We start from the raw sequence: 13,972 nt of genomic DNA, 5'->3' as shown, positions 1-13,972 counted from the left end.
GTCAACCTGAGTACTTTTTGTACCGAAACTGACTGACACAAGACACGTTCGTACGTTTCCGTGAAAATACGATGGAAAATAACTATGCACGACATTCTGTACCGGAATGACAGGTGCGATCGAAATGCCTCGTGATTTTTATACATTATTTTAATTTTCCATTGGCTTTACCGGCGATTGATAATCGGCCTATAGGCCACGCTATACTAACAAATAAGGTGTAAAAATAGGGCTATAAAATTTTTGTAGGTACGTTCTTGGCATTGACCGCATCTCTACCTAGTTTAAATTTGGAATTTATTGCTCGGAAATACGGTAAATAAGCAAGGAAAATAAGAATATTTCTGAAAACTGGTTTAAAATAAGAACAAAAAGGGTATCCATTCAAGGAACTGAACATGACAGGGAGATAATTAAATTAATTTTAATTAATAATTGTGATAATAATCTTTGATGTGCTTGTTTCAGATATTCATTTAGCGACTGAAGTATTTTTAAGCGATTGTCATGTCAATTTAGTTTCTTCAACAAAGGCAATGACAAAAGCAACGATAATTATCGCTTTCAAGGCCATAATTTCTTGTTCCCTCATAATAAATCTTTCATGTCTTTATATCCTTTATCATATATTTTGAACCAAATTCAGATCTCACCGTGCTCTAAATAAATTTAGCGCGCGTTCTTCAATCCAAATCATCCTGTAGAGCTTATTTGTGGATATTCGCGCGGTTCTTTAGATCAATCAGTCTTAAAGCCGCAGTAGCTTGTGAAAGATGTGCCATGAATTTCCTTCTATAAACTCTTAAAAACCTTTTAAATGGATAGTGATCAAGATCTAGATACAAATAGTTCTTTCACGTGGTTCGGCCCTATAGCCATCGGTGAAGATGGGGATGAATATGACGATGATGCCGTGAAGATTCCCGTCAGCATTTTACTGGTTTTATGTTTCATAATCAGCGTGGTTGGGAATGTGTGCACTTTTGCCGTCATCATTCGTGATCGCTCCATGAGAACACCTACCAACTGCTACCTGTTTAACATCGCTATAGCAGACCTGACTACCGCTCTGTTTATCCCGTTCGAGATGTATGTCATGTGGGCGCCTGATGCTTACCCGTTTGGAGAAGTGGGATGCATCATTCACTTTCTAGTGTGGGAATGTTTATCCAACTGCAGTTTGCTGACGATAGCTGCGTTCACAGTGGAAAGATACCTGGCGGTTTCCAAGCCTTTCCTTCGTCATAAGCTGACTTTGAAACCCCGCGTGTATAAAATTGTTGCCACCAACTGGTTGGTATCCGCCTGCTTCTGTTTGCCTGACCTGTTCCTCATACGTTTATACGAGAAGAATGACCAAGCCTACTGCTACATGACATTGCCGTTCTTTTTAAAACTGGTGATAGTGACCGAGATGTGTGTGTTCTTCGTGATGCCGATGACTATGATATTCGTGTTGTACATACTGATTGCATTTAAAATCAAATCGATGAAAGTGCCGAATGGAACTAGTCCGGTGAACGGGAAGCAGTATAGAGACAAGACCATAATGATGTTGGGTAAGACTTTAAGAAAGAGGAAGAAATGACAATATTTGTACGCTTATAAGCGTACTGAGCAGTTTGTCATGAGTGTCATGACTCTTGACCAACCCAATCACTATAAAAGTTAATTTTTTGTACTTTTTTAATGAATATTAGCAAATATTAGGAAGCGTATTTTGGTTTGAGACTTTAAGTCAAGCTTGGAATATCATTAGGGTGGAATCACATCTGTTAGCATCGAGCCGCATTTTATATATGAGAAATTGCTTGTTAGTATGAAGATGCGTACGCATGCTTTCAGCTTTCCGATGCGTACGCATCTTCATACTAACGAGCGATTTCTCATATATAAAATGCGGCTCGATGCTGACAGATGTGATTTCACCCTTAGATAATAAATCGAGTCAGTATTTTCAATCACTCTTGACTCAAGAGTGATTGGACCGCGGTGTTCCAAAAGGTCGCTAGTTCGTATCTTGTTCGGGGCGGTGAATGTTTCATTTTATCTTAAAAAAAATAGGTGTAGGTAATAGGTGAAAGTAGATAATTTATTGTTATAACGACCATTACACACCCCTTATACCTACCTACTGTATCTGAAAATACCAGACTGGATTTATTATCTGATGATAATCCTAAGCTTAAAGTCACAAACCAATATACGCTACCTAATATTTGCTAATATTCTTTAAAAAATACAAAAGATTAACTTTCATCAGCGACAATCAAATGGAATCAACTCCTAATTGGAATTGATAGTCGGGCGAATCTTCAAGCGTTTTAATCACTTGGGTTAAATTTAATGTTATTGTCATGCCACGATTATTACCGCGACGCAAAAAACTTGGACAGAGATTATCCCAAAATATTTATTATATTTTTTACTTACAGTGGGACCGTGGTGCCCAAGCGCACACAAACTATTAACTAGGCAGCTTTCAAAATATCATTGAAGTCACCGAGGACCGTAGGGCTGGCCCGTTCCTCGCCCAACGGATCGGCATAGCCATCCAAAGGGGGAACGCAGCCAGCCTTATGGGAACCCTTTTGCAGGGGCTGGACCTGGTGATCTAGCCTAATATAAATATTATTTAGGGTCCCCCATGTTTTACTTTTTTTCGGGATTAGTTTTAGCTTTGTATAGTTCGTTTTTTTAGCATTAGAAATAAGGTAAACAATCTTGACGTGTCTTTTTATTGAAAAACATGTTTTTAAAATAAATAATGGCAAATATGTAACAATTATGAATCTAATACGATCATTTATATTCTTCTGCTTTCATAAGTAATAGTTACTTATTTTTAAAAGGCGTTTTTCAATTAAAAGGCATGTCAAGATCGCTTACCTTTCTAATGCTAAAAAAAACGAACTATAGGTAATTTTAATCTTAGATTATATTTTATTCTAATTTTGTTGTTAATTAAATATTGTTTTTAGTTTTAATAAAGAAATCAATAATGATTTCTTCATCAATGAGCCAAAGTACCTACTTATATCTCCGTTTATAAATTGACCCTGAGGGCGAACTTGCAAATTGTTGGCAATTTCATTTCGATATCAATGCGTGCATCTTGCTGTACTGTAATTTTTGTGCGAGCCAGATGCCCTACGATTACTAAATATAACATAACAAACACCCAACAAAATAGTAAACATAATTATAATTTTATGCTCAAATTCCGCATCCTGCTTTTTAATATTCTCCGACGCTCCGACGAGGTCAAAGTGACGCTTTTTAGAGCATACTGTCAATGCTTTTACACAGGGCAACTTTGGACCAACTTCACCAGGAAAGCAATTATCACCCTAAGGGTTCAATATAACGACGCTTTCAGAATCCTGATGAAGTTGCCAAGGTGGTGTAGTGCATCGAGTATGTTTGCGGAGGCTCGTGTCCCCGATTTCTTTGCCGTAATTCGGTCTAGAGTGGCGTCCTTTTGGAGTAGGCTGCGCAGCTCTGAGAACTGTATCCTTGTCATGATTAGTGAGGATTTGCACAATCCAATTTGTAGGTTTTGGCTGTCTCTGCACCAAGATGCGAACCGGAAGTAGTTTTATGTTCTATATATTCCAAATTGTAATTTTACTTTTTACATTTTTTGTCTTTTTTACATTTTATTGTAGGTAATTTTTGTAATTCGCTTTGTGTGTTTTATATGGGTGCTTGCCTGAAATAAAATCAATTTTCACCTCAGCAGCTCGAACAAGGGTACTTTGCTACTTAAAAACAGTGAGCAAAATCGCATTTTGCTCACTGAGTGAGACAAAATGAGCAAAATGCGAGTTTGCTCACTCAGTGAGCAAAATGCGATTTTGCTCACTATTTTTAAGTAGCAAAGTACCCTTGTTCGAGCTGCTGAGGTGAAAACTTAATTGTTGGTATATCTTAAGAAAACGTGAGTGAATAGAGGTAAGTGATGAAGAAGGAATACATTTTTCGGGTTCTTTAATATGTTCTCACTGCTGAGGTGAAAAGTTTTATGAACTACACGAGATCAAAGTTATTTACATCTCGCTACGCTCGTGAATCTAGTATAGAATCTTTCGCTTGCACGGGACTCAAAATAAGCACTCGAAGAAATATCAAACTTTGATCTCTTGTTGTACAAATCATAGAATTAGAATAGACAAGAACAACTGTCAATCTTCAAAAGTGCGACCAAAAATGAAATGCAAGTGTGTGCATAAATTGTCTATGTGAGATCAAAAATAGTGATGTCATGTTACAACATATTAATAATCTGTCGGTGTTTGATTGCTTTATCGACTACTTTTTCAAATGTATTATTTTAAACGTTAAAATTCTACGACATTATGATGTATAAAATAAACTAGAGATGCCCCGAATAGTGGTTCTGGCCGAATAACGAATACCGAATATTCGGCCCCTCTCTCGGCCGAATACCGAATATTCGGCATGACATGCGAACATTTTGAGTCACAATTATTATGAAACCTGATCGCTAACAGAGCTCAACGTTAGATGACCTTAGCTAAGATATATTTTTGTTGAAAAGCATTAATGAATAGAGTCAAACAAAACAGACTCGTGATAAAAATGAAATGTTTTTTAATCAAGAAATGCTCAAAAAAGGGTCGTCGTATTTACCAACTTTCCAAGAACACATTATAAATATTCCTACATAGTTTTTGGTTATTTTTATTGTGCAATTTTTCTTTTTAAGTAGGTGCAACAGATATTCGGTATTCGGCCGAATAGTAGGCAACATTCGGCCTAATACCGAATATTCGGCAAAGTGGCCGAATAGGCCGAATACCGAATAGTTGCCGAATATTCGCGGCATCTCTAAAAATAACACCTGCCCTAGTAGCACGGTCGCATTTTTATCGTTTATCACCATGTCTGTCACGTTCTAACAAGTATGTAAATGCGAAAGTGACGGGCATAGTGATAGTCGATAAAAATGGAACCGTGCTGAGCCCGCCTTACAGCCTTATCTTAGTCTAACTCTTACCGTGTTGGAAAGTGAAGTTTAAATTTACTGCTAAACATCTGCACCTTCAAAATGGTATAACAATCGTTATTATTTGAAGTCGGTTATAAAGGTTAATATCTTAATTATGTCTTGTGAAGAAATGATTAGATAGCTATTAATATACCGACAAGTTATCGATACCGTCATCTGAACATTTTGTCAAGCCCTAGCGTAAAGTAACAGTTTATGTTTTTACACAATATATTTTAAATTATTGAGTAATATGATAAAATATTAGCACACAAAGGAAGAAAAACTTATAATCAACTGTATAAACCGGCTTCTTACACTTTTTATGCTGTTAATTTGACAAAATATCGTTAAGAAAATTTCGCTCGGAATATCATTATTCCTCTGAAATGAGTATTTGCTAGGTTTATTTGGCCCCGTGACACTGAAATCCGGTACACTACAAGACACTATCTTCATTGTATTACTTTATCAAATAGTTTTCTTCCGAATTTGTGTATATTTTTCAAATTGAAAATTACGGTGATACGCTCTTGGCCGTCCGCGGCCGTCGTCAAACTCAAAAATGGTCACGTTTTCTCATTTGTAGTCTAACTCTTTCGCACTCATGCGATGTTCATATACGTGATGGCTTCCCTTTCGCACACTTCAGCTGTCTGTCAAGCGCGAGCGCGAAAATGACAAGTCTGTGGTACAAATAACTATTATTTTATTTTTTATTTTATTTATTTTTTATTATGGCTAAGCCTGTTTTAATTTGGTTTGCCTATTTGATGATGTAAGTACCGATAACCCTGAATGTCGGTGTAATTTTGTAACTAATTCAAGGAATGTTTGTATTACAGCGGCCGTGGCGGCGACATTCTTCTTTTGCTGGTTCCCGTTCTTCCTCCTCCGCCTCGTGCTCGTGGCTCCCATCAATAAGTGGGCAGACTATGAAAGGGTAACTTAGTCATAGTCATAGTCATTTCCATATTTTTAGGGTTCCGTACCCAAAGGGTAAAAACGGGACACTATTTCTAAGACTCCGCTGTCCGTCCGTCCGTCTGTCGCCAGGCTGTATCTCACGAACCGTGATAGCTAGACAGTTTAAATTTTCACAGATGATGTATTTCTGTTGCCGCTATAACAACAAACACTAAAAACAGAATAAAATAAAGATTTAAGTGGGGCTCCCATACAACAAACGTGATTTTTGACCGAAGTTAAGCAACGTCGGGCGGGGCAGTACTTGGATGGGTGACCGTTGTTTTGCTTGTTTTGCTCTATTTTTTGTTGATGGTGCGGAACTCTCCGTGCGCGAGTCCGACTCGCACTTGGCCGGTTTTTTTTTATATTTTAGGCAGTCACTTGTTCAGTTGTTTTATTAATTAAATAATTTATTAACATTCATATTAATTAAAATACCTAGGTGCTTATTAATTAATTAAATTAATTAATACAAAATAATTAAAATACGTAGGATACTAGGTGCAATGTCAATTATTTAATTAAATATGTACAGTATTTAAAAATCCATTTATAAATTAGTTGATGATTGGGGGGGGGGATTATATTTAGGTGTATTTTAGTTTAGTCCTTTAGGTTTTAAGGTTTATTTTTAAGGTAAGTATTAATTTTAACTTGCTTCCTTTTTGTTTGTGTGGTTTAAAATGTATTTTTGATTAATATATTATTTTGATGTGAATTTTATTAAAAACTTATTAAGATTCTTCAACCAAATGGAAACTCGCATAATTTATATTTATTTGTCTGTGCGTGTCTGTGTTTGTCAATGACCTTAGGTATATTGAGGTGATCTACACTTTACAGAACTTAGTACCTATTAGTTTATCTTGGTATTTTTTCCTTGAAAATAGTGATAGGTTTGGGTTTATTTCCCTAACAATATAGTTACGAGCGTTTTCCCATTTGTTACTGGTAAATAACGGGTGCCCGCCGGGGAATTGCTTCCGCTGTACGAACAGCGAAAACAAACAACCTAGAGCACTCTAGAGAGGACTAGCTAGGACGACATGAGGCACTGAAAGGTTTTAGAATATAGAAAAAAGAAATTAATTGTTGAATGTCGCAACATTCAAGAAATATTCACAACTAAAAAATATTAGATACCTTACCTTTTATTGTCAAAACTTTAATTATATTAATATTATACTTGTATGATAAAATTCCAGTTCATTATAGACTACGTTTTGGAATGGGTGACATTTGAGTCGTGATCAGTAATATGTTTTTCTAACTCCATAAACAACGAGCAATTTAATGCCCCTACTCTTACTAAAATCAGACAAGATTTTTTTATTTTTTTGTTAATTTTTTGTCATTTATTTTACTTTTACAAGTGGCAATGTGATGATCACGACTCAAATGTCACCCTATTTGACTGGTTTTACCATAATCTAGTTACAGTCTTTTTTATAATTTTCACCTGTTTTTTCCCCTGCAGATGGTGCGCACTCTGCGCTATATATGCCTGGTGAACGTGTACATATATACGGCTGTTAATCCCATTCTGTACAGCCTCATGTCTCGCAAGTTCTCACGAGCGTTCAAGGTAAGACATTATGCTTATAGGAGCCATAGATTACTCACTACTGGATAGAGCAAACCTCTAGCCGCCCACAAATTGGCGGTGACAAATGCCATTTTGATTTGTCTAAATGAAGATTCAAAATACAATGGTAGGAGAGACCTTTTTATAGGCCTCTGGGGGCTAAAGGTTAATCACCGGCTCACTAATTATCAGCGGTAAGAGAAGGGCCTTATTTGAACGATGCGCCTCGGCGAAATGAAGACGAACTGGCCGCGTAGCCAACATCCCAATCGCTTACGCTTCGTAGCGATCTAAACGCAACTGTCACGATCGCACTAATATGGAAGAGTGAAGAGAGACACAAAGCGTTTCGTTGTCGTAGCGATACCGATTGTCACCTTGGCTGGACCAGCAGTAGAGATAATTATATCCCTATTTAGAATAGTATTTCAGGAGGGCAGATAATTTTGGGGCGTTGTTTCATCCGCGACTATTGATGCTGACTTCAGCATCAGGAGCATATCACAAAGTAGATAATATCCTCCCAAGGCCCACGGACCTACCTATAGTACCTACTTATTAAGATCGATGAATTTTAAATCATGTTCAATTGGTACAGACTCGTACTTGTTTTGTTTCGTCACACTCATTATACATTTAAATTTGGACTCTTTTCTTGCCTTAGGAAGATACATATTACAGTTCTCCCATTTTGACGTCACAAATGTTATCCCTAACGTATCACTCTCTATCATTTACACATTACTTACTGCTCGGAGAAGTCACAAACCGATTTATGGATTACTCTCAGTGATCACCTGGTGCTTCCATAGAAAACGAAGCGCTGGAAGCTCCGGCCCGGCCCTTGCCCGTGACATACTATTCTGCCTCGCTCTCTGCTTCTGCCTCGGAGAGCTAAACTCCGAAATGATCGAACTATCGACCGCGGTATTTACGAACCGATACGACTTTCAAACCTTCAAATCTTAAAGGCCTTCAACCATTTTACTGGAGCTGCTGTCCATGGACGACGGCAATGAGGCGATTTGTCTGCTCGTTTGCCCCCTATATCATAAAAAAGCAACATCTAGTGGGTGATAATCTACTACGTGCTTAAATGTAACAGTTCTTTGACAGAACTTCTCTACTTGAGAACTTTAACTCGCATACCTAGTTTAAGTACCTGCTTGAAAAAAACAAAGTCCATTAAGTTTTGCCGTTGCTGGATAAGATACGACAAAGAGTTTTTTATTTAAAAAAAAGTGCTCCTTTTTACATGATCTCTTGACCCATTCGAAAATTGTACTTATAGTGTTACCTGGTTTAATTCTTTTTCATACAGTCAGTCGCTATAAGATATATCGGATCGGCCAATGTGCTCAAAAATATCTCAACATGCACTTAAACGTCTTGATGATAAAGAATTTGTTTAGTGTGAATATGTATGTATTTGAAAACCTTGGCCGCTCATAACTGATGGTGACTCTAGTAACTTGAACTAACAAACGCGCGCTATTGCGAGCTCGTTATTAATATGAATAGTTAATAGATTTCAATAATTGAAAAATAAAAAAGTGAAAAATCTTAACTAAAAAATTAGTTATCTAAAAGGCTTTTTGTCAAGCGACCTTCTTTAGAGTTACAGTGACCCCAGTTTACACAAACAGATATGAGCAAATACTGACGAACTTTTTTTTCAGGATCTGCTCAACGGTCGAAGACGCAACACGGTGTTTTCAACGTCAACTCGCCACACTGCCACGACTGCAGTGTCCTGAAGTTACTAAAAATGTAATTAAACTAAATACCTACGTTCAACACAGATCATACAGATGGCGCTAGCATCCTATGGATACGTTGCCAAGCGTGTCGATTTTGGGGCAGTGCGTGTTCAGATATTTTTTAAATTTTTTGAGCACCTCGGTAAGGAGTAAGTATAGCGCCTGGATAAAACTAATGGCAATATTTTGGAGCATAATATGCTTAATTGCTTACACCAATTAACAGGCTTTAATTGATTGATTTTCTCAGTTCCACCCCCCCCCTTTTCTCCCTCTTTAGGGATGACTTCCGACATATAAACTATCCTATGTCCTTCGCCGAGACTCAATCTCTATGCTAAATTTAAACTAAATCCGTTCAGCGGTTTAAGCGTGAAGAGGTAACAGTCAGACAGAAAGACAGACAGACAGACACACTTTCGCATTTATAATATTAGTATGGAGTATGGATTTAATTCGACTCTTTAAGGTGACGGTAGAGGTGGGTAAATTTTCAGATTCTGTCAATTTACCCCATTTCACACACAATCGCACTTCACGCACACTACCTCACTTTACTGGGACAGGTCACTGACCCATCAAGTTTTTTTTTAAGATAGCGTTTTGAGTTTAGTGGCCTCCTTTTAGGAAAAGCGTTCCATTGAAAGAAGAAAGAGAAACAATACATTTAATCTTGCTTTCCTTGTCTGTTCATGTCACACGTGACGTATTTAAATTCTAATAATTCATTTGGTTGTTGACAATTTTCTACATTATGGCTTTGTCGAGATACGCGTTTTCTAAAGTTAAACCGAATAAAACCAGATGTCATTAAGTCAGATGTAAAAATTTATTTACTACTCTATACGACTTTTCATAAGGCTCAAAATCAATTAAATGAGAATTTAAATAAATAAAGTTCCGGCAGGGTGCAAAATTTAATTAAGGCGGACAAAATAAAATTTGAAAATATATGGAAACAGTGTTGGCTAATGTACCCCTAATATCTTACACTACTTACTATTAAATTAATACAATTAAAATAAAAAATATTATACCGGTATTCCACCGGTATTATTTCAGTGCTGAAGCGATTATCTTCGATCGTAGCCTTGATAATGTAGGTGTTGATAGTTACTTACGGCGGTAGGAGCGGCAATGAACCCCGTGCAGAGTAGAACGTGAGGTGCGTTGGGATAAGTGCATATATCTACTTATAATTCTTTGGCTGGTTGGTAACCCTCTATATTTTATTTTTTGTTTTACTGTTATTAGGTTAAGGGAGTTTTAGGGAGTGAAAAAAAAATTATTTTCGTTTTATGCGCTCGCGTGATTGCCGATGGATTATAATTAGACAAAAGAACTTGTTTTCCACGCATCGAATGTAGATCCCTATGACACTTCCTCCAAGTCTTCTCCAATAATGTTTATACCGTATTTTAATTACCTACCTTAAATGTTACATTTCTAAATATTTTTTTTGTGCTATACATACTTCAAAAAAATCGCTGGAGGCCTAGCGGTAAGAGCGTGCGAATTGCAATTCCGGCTCGTACCAATGAGTTTTTCGGAACTTATGTACGAAATATCATTTGATATTTACCAGTTGCTTTTCGGTGAAGGAAAACATCGTGAGAAAACCGGACTAATCCCAATAAGAGCCTAGTTTACCCCCTATGGGTTGGAAGGTCAGATGGCAGTCGCTTTCATAAAAATTAGTGCCCACGCCAATTTATGGGATTAATTGCCAAGCGGACCCCAGGCTCCCATGAGCCGTGTCAAAATGCCGGGACAACGCGAGGAAGATGATGATGATGTGACACATACTTCCAAAAAAATCTACAAATATTTTACGTGACAACTGCTTATAAGTAAATATTATGTAGGTACACTTATAAAGTATAAAGTAGAAAATATCTTATAGGTACATAATATAAAAACCGATCATGTACGAGTAGGATTCACTATGGGTTCCACAGTTACACATTTTTATTGCATATTTTTTGTTTACGACCAACTCACCTATTATAGGACATAGGTCTTCCATTAATCTTTTGGCGTTGAACTATTTTTTGTATATGTATTTATGTAATACAATTCTGAGTTAGGTTATGGTACATTTTTGCTCACCTACTTATAGTTATGTATTATATCTGATATGTGAGATACCAAACCTGATACCAAAAATCGCCGCAAAGTTAAAAGTTCATTTATTTACGTTACTCATCTTCGGATCACCGACTTACTACTTCCTTACTTGACATATGTGTACTAAATTTCAATTGAACTAGTCCAGTACTTACGGAGAAAATTGGCTTTAACAAAATGGCAGACACACGAGTGATCTTATAAGGGAGATTATTTTCCTTGAGTGAATGGTATGCATTTACCCCAATGCACCTCACGTTCCACGCGGCGCGGCGTAATCTGGCCCCTATTTCACCACGGTGACAGGTACGACAAAAACATCACTGTTATTGACGCCATAGGCATCCATGGACTACAGTTACCGCTAACACTGATTTAAACTTTCACGATTTTTACACATTATTAAATTGTACAACGGAACCGCAAAACGTTCAAGCGGATAAACAAGACCAAGTGCGGGTAGTTCGAAAAACTCGCGCGGTTAGAAGATGCTGATATCAACTTAAGCCAGTCTTCTCCGAGACCACGGGGACAACGCCGTCCTCGAAACGTCGGAGGTAAATCTTAAAACTTAGATACGCGATTAAGTCCCGTTGTACAATTTAATAATACAGTTACCGCTTACCATCGGGCGGGCCGTATTCGTGTTTGCCACCGTCATTGTACCTATTATTAAAAAAAAACTTTATTATATCGGATAAAACAGACATTTCTCTCGCGAAAAAATCTTGTGACAATTGTCACAAGATTTTTCAAAGAATTTTCGGTAAGTCTTGACAGGAAATGAGTTCTGTGTCGCAATTTAGATACAGTTGCCGTGTTTCTTGTGACAATTGTCATTAGCTTCGCAAAATAAGAATTTTTTAGTGGCAATATAATGGAGTTTAGTTATTTATTAAAATGTTGATGTTGGTGGCAAACAAGCACATCGCCCGTCCGATGGTAAGCGGTTACCGTAGCCTATGGAGGCCTGTGACGTCAGCAACAGTGATGTCGACAACTGTCGCACCTGTCACCGTGGTCGTAGTGAAATAGGGGCCAGTAAGTACCTAATAATCGCAGTGGTCTTAAGTGTCACAGACCCTACTGGCGCTTAAGTCCTTTATGACAATTTCTGCCTATTTTAAATTGTTCAAAAAAAAAAGAAACCGAATAATTATATCGGACTACCGAATTTTCACGAGAATCAGTTGAGAAATGTGATATGCAAAGGAGAAGAATTCGGACATACGAAAGCATTTTTGCCCAAGTTGAAACGGAGACCTTCGCCAACGCTCGGTCAATGATGGTTTAGGTACAGCTAGCTGCAGAGAAAAGGTACCACCCCTGCATACAATTATCTATCTGGTCGTACCTTTTCTCTGCAGCTGACTGTACACCTATAAAAATGGTTGTCCCTGCTGTAATTGTATACCGGTACCGTACTTTGTATTTCAACCGGTATAGTTTTACCTTCAAAACGAACCGGTATTGATAAATAATAACGGTACCATACCGCTTATACCGTAAAGAAAGCATGATGCAGTCTCTGCTTTGCACAATTATTGTGTGGACAAAATTCTTATAATCACCGAAACATACATACCTACGCACATAATGTCATTGAAATAAAACATTGTTATTTTATAGTAAATTTATATAATACTCGATATATACACATAACAATAACCAGACCGCAGCGGTATTAGCCTGTAAGCTTCATCTCTTGTCTCCAAATCCGCAAAAACTAGTTAGTACTAAATGCTGGTCTTGCTGTTATTTTATTCTTGAAGATTATGGCTTGTTTCTTGATTATTGAGAACAGCACGTAATCGCACACATATAGACGGAACGAACGGCAACAAAGTAGGTGTAGACACTAAGACTTTCAGGTATTAAACGAATTACGCTTCGTATTAATAGGTAAGTAATATTTAAATGAATATATAATATTCTCTAACGTAAATACAAGATTACAATTGACATCAAATGTCATTGACGTACAGAAGTCATATACTTTTTTTTAATGACGCAAAATTGATACCAGCATAATGAAAATCAATCCCAATCAGTAAAACGAGTCTTTAAACTTTTTTCATTTTAAGCGGGTTTTGAAGGAACAAGTTACTTAAATTCAATTGTAATCGTATTGTTTTAGGATAGTTTACTGCTGTTTTCGATCGTTACGACCTGTAAATAACAACAAATCAAATTTTAAATAAATTTATTTACCCTGTTTTTTGAAATACAATTTATCTACTGGTATACATTTTCGTATGCGTATATGATGAAATGTCTAAATAATGCCAAAAACGAGCTACGACGACGTACACGTCTGCTTCGATCCAAGGCCAGCGGCCATCTGACTCGAAGAAGAATTTTGAGTGATGTCGTCAATGTATGGAAATTGTACGAAAGTTTACATTTGGGATTGAATTTCTGTGTTGTATTTGTGAGTAAAAATATAAGTAGATAATAGTTTGCTAGTTTAGTTATCTAGCTTTCAAAATCACACAACAACTCAATTACTGTTAAAGGCAA

The 13,972-nt window shown here is 37.0% G+C and overlaps 1 protein-coding gene across 1 annotated transcript; it reads left to right on the top strand.

The window, feature by feature from the left end:
* The first annotated feature begins 721 nt into the window (after window positions 1-721).
* Window positions 722-9,322, top strand: LOC134654658 (neuromedin-U receptor 2-like). The gene is made up of 4 exons (XM_063510133.1): window positions 722-1,559; window positions 5,857-5,954; window positions 7,458-7,565; window positions 9,245-9,322. Exons 1-4 carry the CDS (start codon window positions 818-820, stop codon window positions 9,320-9,322), a joined length of 1,026 nt encoding a protein of 341 aa, XP_063366203.1. The 5' UTR covers window positions 722-817.
* Window positions 9,323-13,972: the final 4,650 nt, after the last annotated feature.

This window comes from Cydia amplana, chromosome 1 (genome assembly GCF_948474715.1).
Source record: "Cydia amplana chromosome 1, ilCydAmpl1.1, whole genome shotgun sequence".
Lineage (NCBI taxonomy): Eukaryota > Metazoa > Arthropoda > Insecta > Lepidoptera > Tortricidae > Cydia > Cydia amplana.
Note: the sequence above shows the minus strand (reverse complement) of the source record. Positions and strands in the feature narration are given on the sequence as shown.